This window comes from Vipera berus (genome assembly GCF_964194415.1).
Source record: "Vipera berus genome assembly, chromosome: Z".
NCBI lineage: Eukaryota > Metazoa > Chordata > Lepidosauria > Squamata > Viperidae > Vipera > Vipera berus.
This window is the reverse complement of record NC_138205.1, coordinates 108,854,939-108,871,933: the sequence shown is the minus strand read 5'-3', so window position 1 is coordinate 108,871,933 and position 16,995 is coordinate 108,854,939. Positions and strand designations below refer to the sequence as shown.

The following is a 16,995-nucleotide window of genomic DNA, read 5'->3' as shown; positions in this document are numbered from 1 at the left end:
GGTGCTTCGTCCGGTTTTATACAAGACGGGCAAGGAATGGCGAGATCGAAGGGAAATACACGGTCACAAACGGCGACACTCGCAGTTTCCTCGCGGAGAAACGTTTTCCAATCCCTTACTTTCGCAACAATGGTTTGATCCGGACTTCCTCCGGTTTGGGGCAGCGCTGAGAGGTCACGGGGAGGTTGCCGGCGGTTTCCGAAGAGTAGCTGATTGAAGATTATGGCGTATCCTGGTCCCGGAGGCGCCTATTACCAAGGCGGGGTAAGGCAGCTTGAAGCGCAAAAGAGCCGCTGCGGGCGCCGTCTGCTTTTCGCGTCCGCGGGGAACGGCTTTGTTTGCTTGTTGAAAGCTTGATTACGGTTTGCTTGATTACGTTAGCTGTAGGGATGTGGAAGATGGCACCGCGAAGGGAAGAGAAAAACCTATCTGAATTAATCCGGAGCCAGAAGGCCGCTTTGGAGAGGGGGGAGGCCTTCGCGCGGAACCTGACTTGGTGGAATCTCGTGGAATTAATTGGAGCATCTTTCCAAAGCGGAGCCACGCGCGATGGGCGCTTAGAAAGTCTCAAATCCGGTTTTCCGATTTACAGGAAGACTTTGAAAGAGCCTCCGCCCTCCGTAAAACGCCACAGGAGGTCTGCCAATAATTGTCGATACAATTGATCGGGTTTGCCCATTCCTCTAAACCATATTTTTTTCTGGATCTTGGTTTATCCAGTAAACTATTGGTTGCTTGGTAATTAGTACCGAGCATCCAGTAAGTCGGACGGTTAAACTAGAATCGTTGTGTTTTAGGGGCAAGGCCCTAAGGTGGACTATTGCGCAATTTCTAGAGGCTGCTAGCTTAAGAGAAACAAAACTGATCTGAATATTGCTAGCTCATATTGTGTAATTTCCTAAACCAAATAAAAGGCAATCCTGAATCTTGACTTCAGCACAGATCCTGTGTGTTTTAACGAATTAATTTTAATTTCTGTGTGTACTGAACTATTAACTTCTCATGAGTTAAATGAATGCCGTCTTCTTTGCATTGGGATCTCCAGGCTACTACTTATGGTATAATTTCCACAGTATTGCAAAGAAGTAGATTATTCTGTTTATATAATAATACTCTAAAATATGTTCGAGGGTTCAAATTGTATTAACTTTATTTCTGGCTATATAACTTCAGCTGCACATGTTTGAAAGTGCTAATCAGATGTCAATCCTCAGGTCAGTCCAGCTCTGACAATATTATGTAGGGTTCCTAAAACAGAAAAATCATCATTTAAATAAATAATAATAATTAGATTTAAAAAACCCCAAGGTATCTCTGCTTGCCCAGTTGAACCTTTGTTTCACACTTGGGCTGCACCAACTTTCTCTGTTATTGTGTAAATATCCTTTCCTGGAAAAGATTAGCAGAATGAACCATCTCATATTTCCCTCCCTATATTAATCTAGTAATTCTGTGGACGTTGAATTTGAATCACAAGATCAACACCCAGTCAGCTTCAAGGGGACTTTTAATGTTCCTGATCTAATTTGATTCTTTAATGCAGGGCTTTTCAACATTGGCACCTGGCAGGTGATACGTGACCATCCTAGAAAACTGGTAGCGGGGGAGGGAATGAGCTGAACCGGTGGCCGCACCGCACAAGCCTGAGCGAGGGATGGCTGGAGCTGTAGGGCTGTCAGAGCTCAGTGGAAGCGCCAGGATCAGCGTTCTTTGGGGCTGTCAGGGCTAAGTGGAAACGCCAAGATCAGTGCCAGGCTCCATTTGGAGCTCGGCGCTGATCCTGGCGCTTCTGTGGAGCCCAGAAGAAGTGCCAATCAGCTGGAATGTTGCAGCATCTCCAGGGTCTTGTGATTTACATTCAGATGCTTGGCAACTGATTCATATTTATGACAGTCACAGTGTCCCAGGGTCATGTGAAGTGACCAAAACCTCCTGCAACCACCCAGAAGACAGGGGGAATAAAAACCAAACACCCCGCCACACCACCACCGCTGCCAATCCTCAACAGAAATGCTCACAACAATGAAAACCTCGGACAGGAGGAAGAGCGCCGCCAGGCAGGCAGGCAGGTGTCTTGCTCCGCTGTGGCTTCGGGGGCACTTTTTTCAGTGCCATTGTAACTTCAAACAGTCACTAAGCGAACTGTTGTAAGTTGAGGACTACCTGTACTTCATCACTTTTTTCCTTTTTTTTTTTTGGTAATCATGTTTTTGACACCTTGCTAGGCAACTGGTGGTACTTGGATGTTGCCATATCCTAAAAGTGGTACAATGGGTGAAAAGGTTGAAAAGCCCTGCTTTAATGGACTAATTTCTGAATAACACTGATGTTTTTGGGGAGACAGGAGAAATGGGGCCTGCATTTAATGTGTGGTTCTAAAACATTGCATGTGTGATAATATATCACTTAGGACTACATGGAAAGAGGCAGCAAAAAACATTGAATACATGTTTTTTTAGAGGTTTCCTTTAGGACTAACCAATCTACTGTCAAAAATTCAGAGAGCCATTAAACATCCACATTTAGAGTTTACTTTGGTAATCCATTTTATGTAGCTTTTTTCCTGCATGAAAATTGAAATGCATAACAGAACAAAAGTTTATTTAACTACCAGGCTTCACCTCTGCTGCCTTTTGGAGATACTTGATTGACAATTGTGCCCTATCCAGCCAATTGTATTACAGAAAATATAGTCGGCGAGTTTTTAATTTTTCAATAAGAAATATATAGTTAAAGTAAATACAAATGTATCCATATTAAACGTACACTTATAATATCCTAAATGAATCTTGGGCAAATATGTAAGGCTGAATTCTGCCTTACTGTACTCTGTAAAATCTAGTATCAATATGAATGTTCCACATGATCTATCTATCTTATGACTTCATACAGGCATAGAGGCTGTCAGCAATTGCTGGCAGAGTAATCTTCCTCTTTTCACCAATAAATACCAGCATGAATGTTAGGTGCATTTTAAAAAAAAATATTTCATCATGCCAACTCAATGAATTTGTATATGCTTACTTATTTCCTTTTACCAACTTGTGAACTATGAACTTTGCAGCATTCGTAATGAATAGATTTGCTAAACAAAGAAGGCATTTCCTTGTATGAAACAAACAGTTCTGCTAAGAGATTTTGTTTCTGGATAATTTCTAGTTTATTACAATGAAAAGGTACTTGGGTTGTAGCCAACAATCATTTGAATTTTTGTTCCCCATTGCCTATTGTACTAAACTATGATGGTTTGCTTGCTTTTGGCTTAGTGTGATTTTGGTTTGCAAAATCATGGTCACAATTTAATGTATGCTATGAAGCCAGCAGCACCATGGCTATTTCAACAAAGCATTGTTAAAACAAACCCAGCTGAGTGTAACGAACAGCCAGTAACTGAGCAACCTTAAAGTATGTATTCAGGAATATACTACAGACATCACAGCTGACATTTCCTAAAACCAGCCGAGTGTTTTTCTCTTGAATTCTGGTCCTCTGGCTTTCCCCCCTTCTGATGCAAAAGATTTTTTTTTTCATCTCAAGATTCATGTAACTGAAAGGCCTAATCTAGGGGTGTCAAACTCGCTGTGCCACGTGACGTGTTGTGATGTATTGTGACTTTTTTTCCCATTGCCTGAGCTGGGGTGGGCGCGGCCTCTGCATGATGCATTTGGCCGGGCTGGCAGTTTGACATCCCTGGCCTAATTTTTTTTTATCCCATTTTATATCCCACCCTTCTCCGAAGACTCAGGGCGGCTTACAATCTAAGAAGCACAAATCAATGTGCTTAGCAGTAGCCTTCATTCTATGTATATGCCTCCTTATTAGGGCTTTCGCCCCCCACAAGCGGCATTTTTACAAAGTCAGCTTATTGCCCCCAACAATCTGGGTCCTAATTTTACCTACCTCGGAAGGATGGAAGGCTGAGTCAACCTTAAGGCTGGTGGGACTCGAGCCTGCACTAATTGCAGGCAGCTGGTGTTACTTAAGGAGGCATTAGCTCACTGCTCCACCAAGGCTCTGTGCCTTGGTGCCTTTCAGTTTTCCGCTTACAAAATCTCTGCATTTGTTACAGAAATGAGAGGCTTTGGGATATACTGGTTTAAGACTACATCTTATATATGAATGAATTGTTCTGTTTGGGGCTAACTAACAGGATATACATACGTGCACAGAACTTTCTATTATTATTGGCAATTTCTCTCGGAGAGAGAAGTAGAATAGTGCTCTGGCAGTGGAATGAACCTTCTGCCACTCCCAATATCTCCTTAGCTGCCTTATGACTGTGCTTTGCCCAGTCCAATCTCTAAAGAAGAGATTGGACAGCATTTTGTCTGGAATGATATAGGCTTCAGCAGGGGGTTGGACTAAAAGACCACCATGGTCCCTTCCTGATATTCTGCATTCTGGTGGGTTAAATTGGCCTTTCTAGATAATGTAAAATATTTGTAGGTACATTGCAGTCAGACGTAAAAGATTGCCAGTCTATTGAAACTGGGTTTTGGTTACCGGTATTTGCAATTTAGATTACTAAAAATAATAATAATTGTATTTTATTTCATTTCTAGTATGGAAGTGCTCCAGGTGGACCAGCATTTCCTGGTCAGGCTCAAGATCCATTATATGGTTATTTTGCTGGAGTAGCTGGGCAGGTATGATTTTCTACCATACTGGTACAAGATTGCTGATCCAGATATATGTTGTTAGGTGTTTTTTTAATTAATTATGTGATGTCTCTTATTTTTTTATTCAAAATATACAATGCGTCTTCTGCAAAGTATAAAAATGGATTAAATAATATACAACATAGCTCTCTTTTTTTGAAGTGTATGTCTTCCTTCCTTTATTTCATCACAAACGGATTAATTTTGCATACTTTTTCCTCAGTAGGCATATCTTCACAGCTACACTCCACCATTCATTGGAGTGGAAAGCAGTAATTTACACTTGTTAAGGTTGCATTGAAGCAAGAATTAAAAGAATTGTATAAACAATTGTTGTAACCAAGGATCAGAGATTTCCTTCCCAGGACATAGAGAACATTGTTTGTTCTTATATGCCCAAGTATGTGAGTGTCCCCATTCATATGTCACTGTCTGTTCATGTCTTTGATCCCATAATAACTGCTATCTTGTTGGGGAAAGGAGAAGTGTTTGTGGCATAAGAAAATAAAGCTGGATTGACATTGTTTGTTTTTTCAAAGGATGGGCAAATAGATGCCGATGAGCTACAAAAATGTCTGACTCAGTCAGGAATTGCTGGTACCTATAAACGTAAGTTTGACAAATGAACATTTTTATGCTATGTATAAGACTTTATGGCGTAAATTTTCATGGGCTAGAATCATTGAATCGAATGAGAAGTCAAAGATTTCTTGAATTCTCACATGCCCCATTCACCTTGGCAGTGGTCTGGCATTATGGGGATTGTAGATCACAACTCATTGTCTTGACTTGGCCAGATCTGATTAACACTTTGATCAAAATACAACAGGAAAGTCCAGGTTAATAGAGTAGACTGGAAAGTTAAAAAAAGCATTTTGGAAGAAAACAACAGTAAACCACTATCACATGATGTTGTGAAAATAACATGGACAAGTCCATATAGTCATTAGTCGTCAAGTTCAACTTGATAAAGTACTTTGATTAAGTAACTTTTACTTCTATTTGAATCAGTGGAAATTTCATAGCATTATAGGAAAATGTTTATAGTATTGCTCTGTCTTAAAAATTATTTTCTCAGTATTGCAGAGACAAATAATACACATTAATTAGTGATGTGCATTACAAATTTGTTCTTTTTTTTAAAACAGCCTTTAATTTAGAAACTTGCAGACTCATGATTTCCATGCTTGATGTATCCTTCATTTATCTGGCTCTGATTTTTTAGTACATTTGTGGGTTGTGAAAAATGCTTTCAGGTAATGGAGAGTACTTTTACAGCTAAAATCACTTTTAGCTTTTATGTAGAGTGTTTTGACCTTTATATTTCAATTTCCTGACAATTAGAACAATTAATTCGTGGAAAGACTTTCCTGTAGAAAATGTGAGTGATCCAACACTGGAGGTTTTTAAGAAGAGATTGGACAACTGTTTGTCCAAAATGATACAGGGTTTCCTGCATGAGGATGGGGTTGGACTAGAAGATTTCCCTTCCAACTCTGTTATTTTGTTATTCTGACCATTTTATAATGTATGGTATGAAATCCGCACCAGGTAAAATTGTCCCTAGCAGAAGCATATTTTAATAAATAAACTTCTTTCTGTGTAAGTTTTTATCTACGGAGTAGCCAATGTGATTATGTTGCGTTGAAATTGTTTGAAATCAATACCTCATTGCTAATTGAGTATACTCTGCATACACTTTAGTAATTTAGCTATTACAGATCTGTCCATTAAAGCATTTCTGTGATATCCTTTATATATTGATTTCCATAAGTTTTGCTCCAAAATATGCATAGAATTGCAGTTGAATTCAATGATTTTTCAATTAAAAAGTAAGTCCTGAGTGAACATCTACGTTTGATATCAGAGCTGCAGTCCTGTGAACAATAAAGAATATTTTGCATTTGCTTTACTATTAGTATGGTTTGATCCTTAACAATAATCCAGAGAGATATGTCTGGCACAATGGGCTTCAATGAATTTAAAGAGCTTTGGGCTGTACTGAATGGCTGGAGGCAACATTTTATGAGTGTGGATGGTGACCGCAGTGGTACAGTTGATTCTCAGGAGCTGCAAAAAGCATTGCTATCCATGGGTGAGTTGTAGAACTTTTCTCTGGCTAGGATTAATGGCCACAGGAAAAACCTACAGAAGAACCCCGAACCTTCCTTAACCTAAAAGTCTTTTGATTTTTCAAGACTTCCAACTCCCAGAATTCTCCAGTTGTATTCAGATTAGGGAAGATTGATCTAGTCTAGTCCTTGTAAAACTCAGAACTAGAAACTATCTGGACCGGGATGCCCTGTGTACGGTCACTCATGCGCTCGTGACCTCTCGTCTGGACTACTGCAATGCTCTTTACATGGGGCTTCCCTTGAAGACCACTCGGAGGCTCCAACTGGTACAGAATGCGGCCACGAGAGTTGTCTTGGGAGTTTCCCGGTACTCCCATGTTACACCCTTGCTCCGCGAGCTGCATTGGTTACCAGTTGTCTTCCGGGTGAGGTTCAAGGTCTTGGTGATGGTTTTTAAGTCCTTACATGGCATGGGTCCGGAATACCTCGGGGACCACCTGCTGCCGGCGTCGACTCCCCTCCGCCCTGTGCATTCCCACAGAGAGGGCCTCCTCAGGGTGCCTCCGGTCAGAGAATGCCGGCTGGTGGCCCCCAGGGGGAGGGCCTTCTCTGTGGGCGCCCCGGCTTTATGGAACCAACTGCCGGTTGAGCTCCGGATGGCACCAGATCTTCGCTCCTTCCGGTGCGGGTTAAAGACCCATCTATTCGAACAAGCTGGCCTGGCCTGATGGGGGAATTTTAGGGTTTTAATGTTTTTTATATTTTGATCGTTTTAATTCGGGCAATAATTTAATCTTCTTTTAACTTTTGTATTTCTGTTTATATGCCCTGTTCACCGCCCTGAGTCCTTCGGGAGAAGGGCGGTATAAAAATTCAATAAATAATAATAAATAATAATAATAATAAACTGTTACTATACCGCCCCTCAATCTTCTGTTCTGCAAGTAACACAGACTCAGTTCCCTTAACCATCATCAATTTTTGCTCTCTATCATCTCATCATGGAAATTATTCTCTGAATTCCAATTTGTTAGTAGCCCTTTTGGACTGAATATAGTATTCCAGGAGGGGACTGACCAAGATAGAGCTAAATAGGAATAGCACTTGCTGTGATCCATAAATCTACTAGGCTGGTGTAATTCTAGCCAGAACTATGGCTTGCCTGTTTTATCACAGATCTATACTCCTTCCTCCTAACTGTTGTTATTCTTTTGGGGGGCTGTCCATGATTCCATTTCCTTTTAGCATTCTAAAAGCTCTATATATCCACTTGGTTTCCTTGGAGGTTTCCTTTTTTCCCCTGTTATCGATTATGCTTCCATTATCTCATTTTGAAGGGCTTCCTGTTCCTCCCAGACTGTTAGAAACATTATTTGGAATAAAACTGGTGCTAGAGATTGGTGTTCTGTTTTGCAGTAAAGCACCTGTCCATCTCACTTTTTAAGAGTCATCTTGCAGTTGTCCTACCTGAATAGGCATTACCCAGTAAAGGATATTTCTGATATAGGATCTTCAACACGTTTGCTTTCTTTTGTGTCTTTTATTTATTTAGGATTTAGATTGAGTCCACAGGCCATCAATGGAATTGTGAAACGATACAGCTGTCGTGGAAAGATCAGTTTTGATGACTATATAGCCTGCTGTGTAAAACTCAGAGCTCTTACTGGTATGATGAATTTCACAGCAATTATTGAACTTGACTGGTTTTTAATTTCTCTTTTTATCAAGTTAAGTTTTTTTTCTGAAACACAAAGCATGATAGAATGGTCCGTGTAAGCCATCCAGTCTATCTGTTTATGTTAGGAAAACAAATTTAAACTACCTTCAGCAGAAGGCATTTTAATCATTGGATGAAGCTCTTTCTGGGTGGCTAGCCCATCATCGTTAATATTTTATTTGAAGTTCAGTTGAATTTTAATCTCGTAGTAGCTTAAATCCATTAGATCTAGTCCTAATAATTTTATTCCAAAACTGTTTTTGTCTATGACATAGAAAATGTTCCAGTATTCCAAGTATTTTATTCTATTTCTGATTTTTTCTTACAGGTTAAATCATATTGATACAATTTTTTAACAGCATCACATGTAGGAAAGAAAAATCTCTACACTTTGATTGATAAAGGATTAGAACTTGTGGATTTACAAAGTGTATTAGTATTTTAATCCTTGGGCCTAAATTAATCGGTAGATCATTGTTCAAAAATAATTTCTTGTGTTTGTCAATTTTTAGTTGGTTTTTCTGAAACTGACAATTATAATAGACAATTTTCTTCTAACATGTGATTTGCCATCTGATTCATTTTATTTTATTTTATTTCTTTACAGATAGTTTTCGAAGAAGGGATGCAGCCCAGCAAGGGATGGTGAATTTCCAATATGATGATGTAAGTGGTTCTAAATTAGTCTTTCCAGCTAGAGATGTGAAATACGCTTTTCCTTAAGTGCCGTGAACAGTAATTTCAATATCAGTTGTTGAAATTTGTTTTCATAGTAGTTATCCCTTCTTCTACTGGACTTTTTATAAAATATTACAGCTGCGCCCTTGCCTTAATTAGAAGCTATTCCCAAATAACTGACGGCCTTTGAGGATCGTAAGTCTGCTGTATAGCAACAGTGAAAACTGTATCTTAACATGACCAGCCTAACACTGTATTGCCTATACCAGAAGTGGGCAATAAATTTTCCCAAGAGGCCACATGAGAAACTGGGACTATTGTGGGAGACTGTCCTTCCTGTTGCTCCCTATTGCCACCCCTGGCTGAATAAGAAAAAAAAGAGCCAGATATGGCCAATGGCCTTAAAATGCCCAGTCTATCCTGCACCAACCTTTCCCAAATATCTTCCATATGTGTGTATTTTACTTCCCAGAATTCTGATGGCAATTGGTGAGAATTCTAGGAGTGGGTTGGAGGGCCAGAATGGAAGTAACTAACTACTGTGTTTTCCCGAAAGTAAGACCTACCCACAAAATAAGCCCTAGCTTGATTTTTGGGAGTAGGCCTAATATAAGCCCTACCCCCAAAATAAGCCCTAGTCTTAGGGCAAGGCACATGCCCAAATATCAAGCTAAGGTGGGGTTGGGGGGTGGAGCCACCTTAGGCCCCCGGCACCCACTTACCAGGCCTCTCATGAATTTACACCTGCCTCTTCTCGCCAGCCCACTTCTGCAGTGTCCTCCAGCCTGCATTTCACAGTCAGAGACCTTTCTGGAAGGCATCTGCAATCGAGAACCACTCAGTGAGTGGAAAAGACACCACCCGAAAATAAGACTTGGTGCCTCTTTAGGAGGCAAAAAAAAATAAGACTGGGTTTTATTTTCAGGTAGTATATAGCTAGCAACAATCCAATATGCTGGTAGCTTTTGAATATTGGATTTTAGGCAACTCCTTTCCAGCCTTACTTGGGAACACTATCAATTGAACCTAATATTTTTATATACAAAGCATATATCACTAGGCTACATGTGCTACTGAAGTTTAGTGTCAGGCATTTTCCAATAGACTTGTCTCATGTCACGTGCTGGATTGTGTTAGATTCATGCTGGATGTTAGTCTATGAGTCTTCTTACTGAAGTCCTAACTTGCTTCCTCATTGCCCCAAAATGCCAAGTATATTTCCAGCAGTTAGCAAAGTGATTAAAAGAAGTATAAGCTGTCAGTATCAGTATCCTAAAAAACTTCAGTCTTTCTTGGCAAGAATTGAAAACCATTAGATAATGATTCTGTGGCTTTTCAAATCAAGAATTTGCAAAATGGTACTTGAAGGTGCCACTGTATTGACCACACCATTAAATGTTAGCCATAATACTTCCCAGTTAGTTTAAAATGATTCAAAATATTAAAAATGAGTGAGAAGTTGTCCGTGTAATTGTAATGGCCTACTGTTGGAGTCTAAATGCTAGTTTTCAATTCTGATCATTACAGTTTTTAGAAACAATGAGGCCCAACTGCTGAAGGTCCACAGGCTCCCTATCTCTGTATTACAGCAATCTTGCAATGGATAATTGCATAAAAATGATTGTGATAAGAAACTATACCTGATACACAATTTCTTCCTTTGGCAGTTCATTCAATGTGTCATGAGTATCTAACTCAGAATGAAGACAAACAGATGAGCATGGATCTACATTCCACGTCACTTTGCTTTGTGTCAAACAACTAAATTGTGATACTTGCATATTTTATAAATATTAATCAATATGCTTTTATAGTTTTTATAACTAATGAAAGAAGGAAATACAATAAATGTTGTTTGAGTGGATCTGCCTTATATATTTATAATTTGCATAAGGAGAAAAGGAAACAAATTATTCATGTTTACATTTAATTTTTCTGTATCATTTAAAAGTGATCACATTGGAAGATGCTTTGTATCAACATTAGGAAGTTAAAATAGGAATGTATTGAAATGAATTCATAAAATGTCATGGAGGTTTATTTCTAGGAAGTTTTTTTTAAAAACTCAGAATAAACTAAAAGTTTGTCTCGTTCTACACAGTAAGCAAAACATTTTTCTAAGTGTTCAGTTGGCGGTCTTAATATTTTACTCTAGTGTTTATTTCATAGAAACTGCCCAATTGGGAGTTGATTTAATTACGTTTGCCGTTTTAGTTTAGTTTTTTATTTTAACCATTTATATGGTTTTCCATCTCACTACTGTGACTCTGCTATATCACATTTTTGCATGCAAGGAAGATTATTGGGATCAGGAAGAGAATAATTGCCTACATTTCCTTATTTTTTTTAAACACATGTCCCCCATCTATGTGTATTAAAAATGATGCACAAACCATTAATTTCACTGGCAGTTAACAAGAATTTTGGCTACATTATTTTTTTTCTCTAGAGAGATATTTTTCCCATCCTCAAAATAACCACAACTTTCATGTTGTGTCTCTTGCAGAACGTATCCTTTGTTTTAAATAAACAACTGCTTTACCAAAAGCTTTTGCTTGACATATTTGGTTCCATATGCATTGAGTGGCACTATAAAGCATAATATAGACTAAAAGGTTACAGCGTATTGATTATAAAGAACATTTTTCTTTTATACTGAACATACTCTAGAGTAATTGTAGATTATTACAATAGAAAATTTCGTTAAATTATTCCCTTCCACTTTTCCCAGTAAGAGAGGGATTGACAGGTAACCAAGTATAACAGGTTTGATTTTTTACAAAGAACCACTTCGAAACTACAATTTATACAGATAGTCCTCGACTTACAATAGTTCATTTAGTGACCCTTCAAAGTTACAAAGGCACACAAAGTTACAAAGGTCATGTTTTCCACACTTAATGACTGTTGCAGCATCCCTATGGTCACATGATCAAAATTTAGATGCTTGGCAACTGGTTTATATGGCAGTTGCCGTGTGTCCCGGGGTCACGTGATTAGCTTTTGCGACCTTCTGACTAGCAAAGTCAATGGGAAGCCGGGTTCACTTAACAAATCATCTTACTAACTTAACAAATGCAGTGATTTACTTAACAACTGTGGCAAGAAAATTTGTAAAATGGGACAAAACTCATTTAACAAATATCTTGCTTAGCAACATACGTAGATTTTGAACTCAATTATGGTTGTAACTCAAGAACTACATATAGTCATTTATTCCCACCATATTTCTAATCTGTCAGAATTTTAGATGTTTTCCATCTACAATTAGAAAAAGACATAAATTTGTTTTGAGTATCTGAGTGCATTTTCAGGGAACTTTTTGACAAGCTATTGAACTTCTGTTTTGTTAACTATTCCCACATAGTTCATACAGTGAAAGCTCTTCCTATTTCCTGACCATAGGCTATGCCTAGCTTCTTTGTTCCCAGGCTGTATATTAAAATGGAATGATGCATCCTTTCCAGACTTATATATAAAACAAGAATTAGTTGGTTGGGGCTGCATATAACTTGTTGTAACATTCTGGATATAGCTTCATTAGTAGTTGTACATTTACAGCAATTTAAGTGTTATTTGAGGTAGTTTCAATAAGGTGTTGAGTATTATTTATTTATTTATTTATTTATTTATTTATTTATTTATTTATTTATTTTATTAAATTTATATACCGCCCTTACCCGAAGGACTCAGGGCGGTTTACAGGGCATTTAAAACAACCAATACAAAAGTTAAAAACAAATTAAAAAAAGATTAAATCATCCCTAGAATTAAAAACCCCAGTTAAAAATTCTCAGCCTGGGCCGGAGAGCTCAAAGAGCCAGGTTTTCAGGTTTTGAACTGGGGGGAAAAAACATACAGCATTATGTATTAGTAGCAATGGCAGCAATGGTAATTATCCATACTTTTTAATAGGAATTTTTAATCTTTGGGGGTTGGTTGACAGACTTACAATAGCACTGCCATAGAAGGCACAGCAAGTCATGGAATATCCATTTGCTAATAGGCAAACCGGTGAATTTACCTTTAGGCTATGTCATCTGTTATGTTCCTTCTGCACCAAGACAGTATAGTTCTATGCCCTTTCAGTTTTTTTAGGAACAGTACAGAAGAAATTACCTTTAAGATAATCACCAGCCTACACCTGATCACCCATCTAAATTCTTAGCTTTATTATTTGGAAATTATAAGGTAAGCTAAATAGTACCACCTTGAGCATTTTCCTTTTCTATATTTTGTAAATTAAAATGCTCAGTGCTATAATTTTTTATGATTTAATTCTTTCAGGCCCATTGGCTAACCTTTTTCAGAATTACAATACATATTCTGAAAAGTATCTAATTAGACATATCAGCATTGGTCTTCTTTTATCTCTCACTTGTGTCTTGCAAAGCATACCTGGATTTTTGATTTTTTTAAAGACCTTTGTTGTGATCCTTTTTTCAGTAGTAATGAATCCATTCTGGATAGTAGAGAATTGACAGGATTTTATCAGTGTACAAACCTTAAAAGTAATAGTCTTTGATAAACACCATAATTATTAAACATTTTAAAGTACAGTTGCCATGATTTGAAGCTCATTCTTTTATTGACATAATGATACATTACTAACAGTGTAATTACTTTGCATTAAATATTTTAATAGGAACTCTATGGTGATTGAAATATGCAAGTTTTGATATCCACAGGTTATAATTTTATTTAAAAGATTATTTTGTCCAGTTACAGGAAAGCTGGCTTTATAAATTTTGATACAACAACAAAATTGTTCAGCACTGCAGTGATAAAAAGAGGAGAGTTTTGCATTGGAATTGACAAAATTTAATGTTTCAAGAAACACATGGTTAGTTGCTATTATAGAAACAATATCCAGTGGTAAATACAACTTTTTACACATGGGATAATTTTAATTATTTGAACTAACACAAAAACACTACATCAATAATCCAATTTCTATATTTTTCACCAACTATGTTGAAGTATTTATGTTGACAATGCTTTAGTGACAGATTTACAATATGGTAGTAATTATATTGAAAAAACCACAATAATTAATAGTTAAAAATTAAAATAAATTGCCAGCACACTTCTATATAATGTTAGAATGGTGAGCAGTGTCCAGATAACTCAGTGGTACATTTTTGCTTAAAGATTTATAGTTTAATAAGCACCAGACCATATGCCCTAGCACATATATATTCTCAATATTCAGGCAAGTCAGCATTATTGTATCATAGTAAGATATGTGATACCTTAGGATTTGCAGAATTACAACTGTGATATTTTACAGTTATTACTTAGCACCACTAAGCATCCAAAGGGCAGTAAAGCATATTTACAAGTGTTTCCAAATAGTTCGTAAAAAATATATCTTCAAAAATTTGAATATGTAAGGTCATAAGGCCTCTAAGGCTTTAAAAAAATACTTCTATGGCCATTTTTCTAATTTATAAAGACCAGAGGGATACTTTATTTTAATTTTCACACTTGTAATTTAAATAAGATTTACAAATCGATTTGTTAAATTCCCACTGTGCCATCTTCTCCTGCCTGATTGTCAAAATGATGTAGCCTGTTTTCTTGTTTGCATAATGCTTCCCACTTAAATTTATCTCTTTTTTTTACTTTCAAATAGCTTATGTTAGATTTCTTTTTGGATTTCAAAATGAATGAAACAAAAGCTTTGTTTCATTCAGATTGAAGATTAGAACAAATTGTTTTATAAGGTTAAAGACTGATATACTTAGCAAACCTGGTGAGAGACTCCAAAAAATTATGAAATTACTGCAAATGCTACCAGATAAAGTCATTTTAAACCAGGTTTACACATCATGTAGAATTGCTGATGCCTTCTAAATAGCACAAAAATAATTAGTAGCTATTATAAACATATCCAAAATTCATTTTGAAACTAAGACAATATTTCAGATAAAATGAAAAAGTAATCCTGTTTTTGTTTTTAAGCAAAGTTATGAGGACAGAAATCCAATTATAAAGCTCTGAAAGTTTTTCTATACTCAGCATTTTTTTTACTTGAAACTGATTTATTTTGAGGTCTAGTTGGAATGGACTGATTACCCAGATATTAATGGTCATTTTGAGTATTAGTTTCAATTGACTCTTATAAATTATACCGACTTCAACATCACCATGTGTATACTGACTAGGAATTATTATAGTTGAAATCTATTTCTTTATGACTGCTTTGATTGTTCAACTAAATTGTGCCAAAATATCCTTTAAAAAAGATATCTATAGAGATTCTCAGTCATCCAGATAAAGGTTGTCCCAAAGGTGCTGTTTCAAGAGGCAACTGCTTCTTGAAAAAGCACCTCTGGGGCAATTTAAAACATACATATCCTGATAACTCCATGATTCACACTTATTCCAAGATAATCTATTCTGTTGTTTTTTCTTTGATTAAAACCATTCTGTACTGTTGCAGTACTATAGTTTGGAAGCAATTATTGAAACAATGTTCTTATTTTCTTTTATCTACATATTTCCTTGGTTATACAGCGAAACAAAGTTGAAGAGTGTTGAAATACATCAACCACATCATACCAAGATATTTTTTTAAAAAGGTGAAAGGAAAAGGCATTAAATTTTAATGACCAAGAGTTTTGTTTACGAAAAAAGAACAGTGGGTTGTATCCAGTGATCTGATAGCACAAAGCATCTACTCCTTGTATAAAATCCAGCATTTGTTATAATTTTGTTGTTAAATAATGGTTGTGGCAGTTATTCCAGGTACACTTGTGGTACATCATGTCATTGTTAGCAGATCAGCTACCCTGCATTTTTTTTTTCTCTTGGCATTACACCTTGGATACAACCCATTCTGTGGAACTAGCCATTATTGCACTTTTATGTTTTGAAACACAACAAGTGAAAATCTTGAAAGTAGCTAGGCTTTTTTCATAAACACAAAACTTAAAATACACCAGCAACAGAAGTAAGGAGTAATTAGAAGAAACATCCATCCTAGCATTTTATCTGGACAGTAGCTTGGAACTCAAAATCCATTTGCCAACTTTCATTGTCTTGGATTTACTCACACTTTTGCCGACTGGCATCCATAATTTTTTTATACACCAAGACAACCCAAGCAGAGAAATCCTGCACTAGACAATAGATATAAATGCCAGTTTATTAAAATTATATTTCATTTTACATTAAAATTATTAATTATTAACAAATGTTAGCCATGATCAAATAATGGTTCAATGACAATGCCTACAAATTAAATGCAGAGGGTGATTATTTTCTTGGTGAACAATCTACAATCATCTCAGTTCTCACATTACATTCAGTTCTGTCTGAAAAGGAAAAAGGAAGGGAAAAAACCACTTCCTTTGTCTTAGTAATTTAAATGGAAGACAGCAACATTGCCATTCTCTAACAACACGTGGACTTACATCAAGCCAAAGATCCAAAAAGGCACATGTTAAACTTCTAAAAATTAGCAAGAACAAAAAGTGACGGGGAAGATGATCTCTACTATAGCTTTCCTTTAATTTGTCAGGAGAGCCTTTTGCCTTTGACCGGGAATGGAGCGCAGTCAATGAAACTAAAAAAAAAGACTTAAAATTAAAATGGTAAGTAAACTTCACCGGGCCTAACTCAGCAGTCATCCTTCAAGTCCCTGCCTCACACTATATATCTGCAAAAATTAAACATTTATATATATTTTATAATCTTTTAAACATTCTCTTATGCATGATTTTCCTTTATGCATTTTTGTTCCTATTTAGTACAAATCAAAATACTTACCAAAACCTTATGCCACTTTCTAGAGACTGCTATGACTGCAAAGCCAGTTTTGTACAAATATAACTGGCAAAGTTGTATAAATATAATACCTTTA

General features: G+C 36.8%; 1 protein-coding gene across 1 annotated transcript; it reads left to right on the top strand.

Annotated features, from left to right (window-relative positions):
* Positions 1-33: 33 nt before the first annotated feature.
* SRI (sorcin) lies at positions 34-15,572 on the top strand. Its single transcript, XM_081343784.1, has 8 exons — positions 34-264; positions 4,563-4,646; positions 5,198-5,267; positions 5,807-5,850; positions 6,606-6,753; positions 8,286-8,399; positions 9,058-9,116; positions 10,796-15,572. The coding sequence occupies exons 1-8, from the start codon at positions 223-225 to the stop codon at positions 10,820-10,822; spliced, it is 588 nt and encodes a 195-aa protein (XP_081199910.1). The 5' UTR covers positions 34-222; the 3' UTR covers positions 10,823-15,572.
* The last annotated feature ends 1,423 nt before the right edge of the window (positions 15,573-16,995 follow it).

Bases quoted from the DNA above. Each gene is read 5' to 3' on its own strand.
- SRI (XM_081343784.1), top strand. From the start codon at position 223: ATGGCGTATCCTGGTCCCGGAGGCGCCTATTACCAAGGCGGG. The intron at 265-4,562 runs GTAAGGCAGCTT...TTTCATTTCTAG, and splicing joins GCGCCTATTACCAAGGCGGG to TATGGAAGTGCTCCAGGTGG. The intron at 5,268-5,806 runs GTAAGTTTGACA...TTTTTAAAACAG, and splicing joins AATTGCTGGTACCTATAAAC to CCTTTAATTTAGAAACTTGC.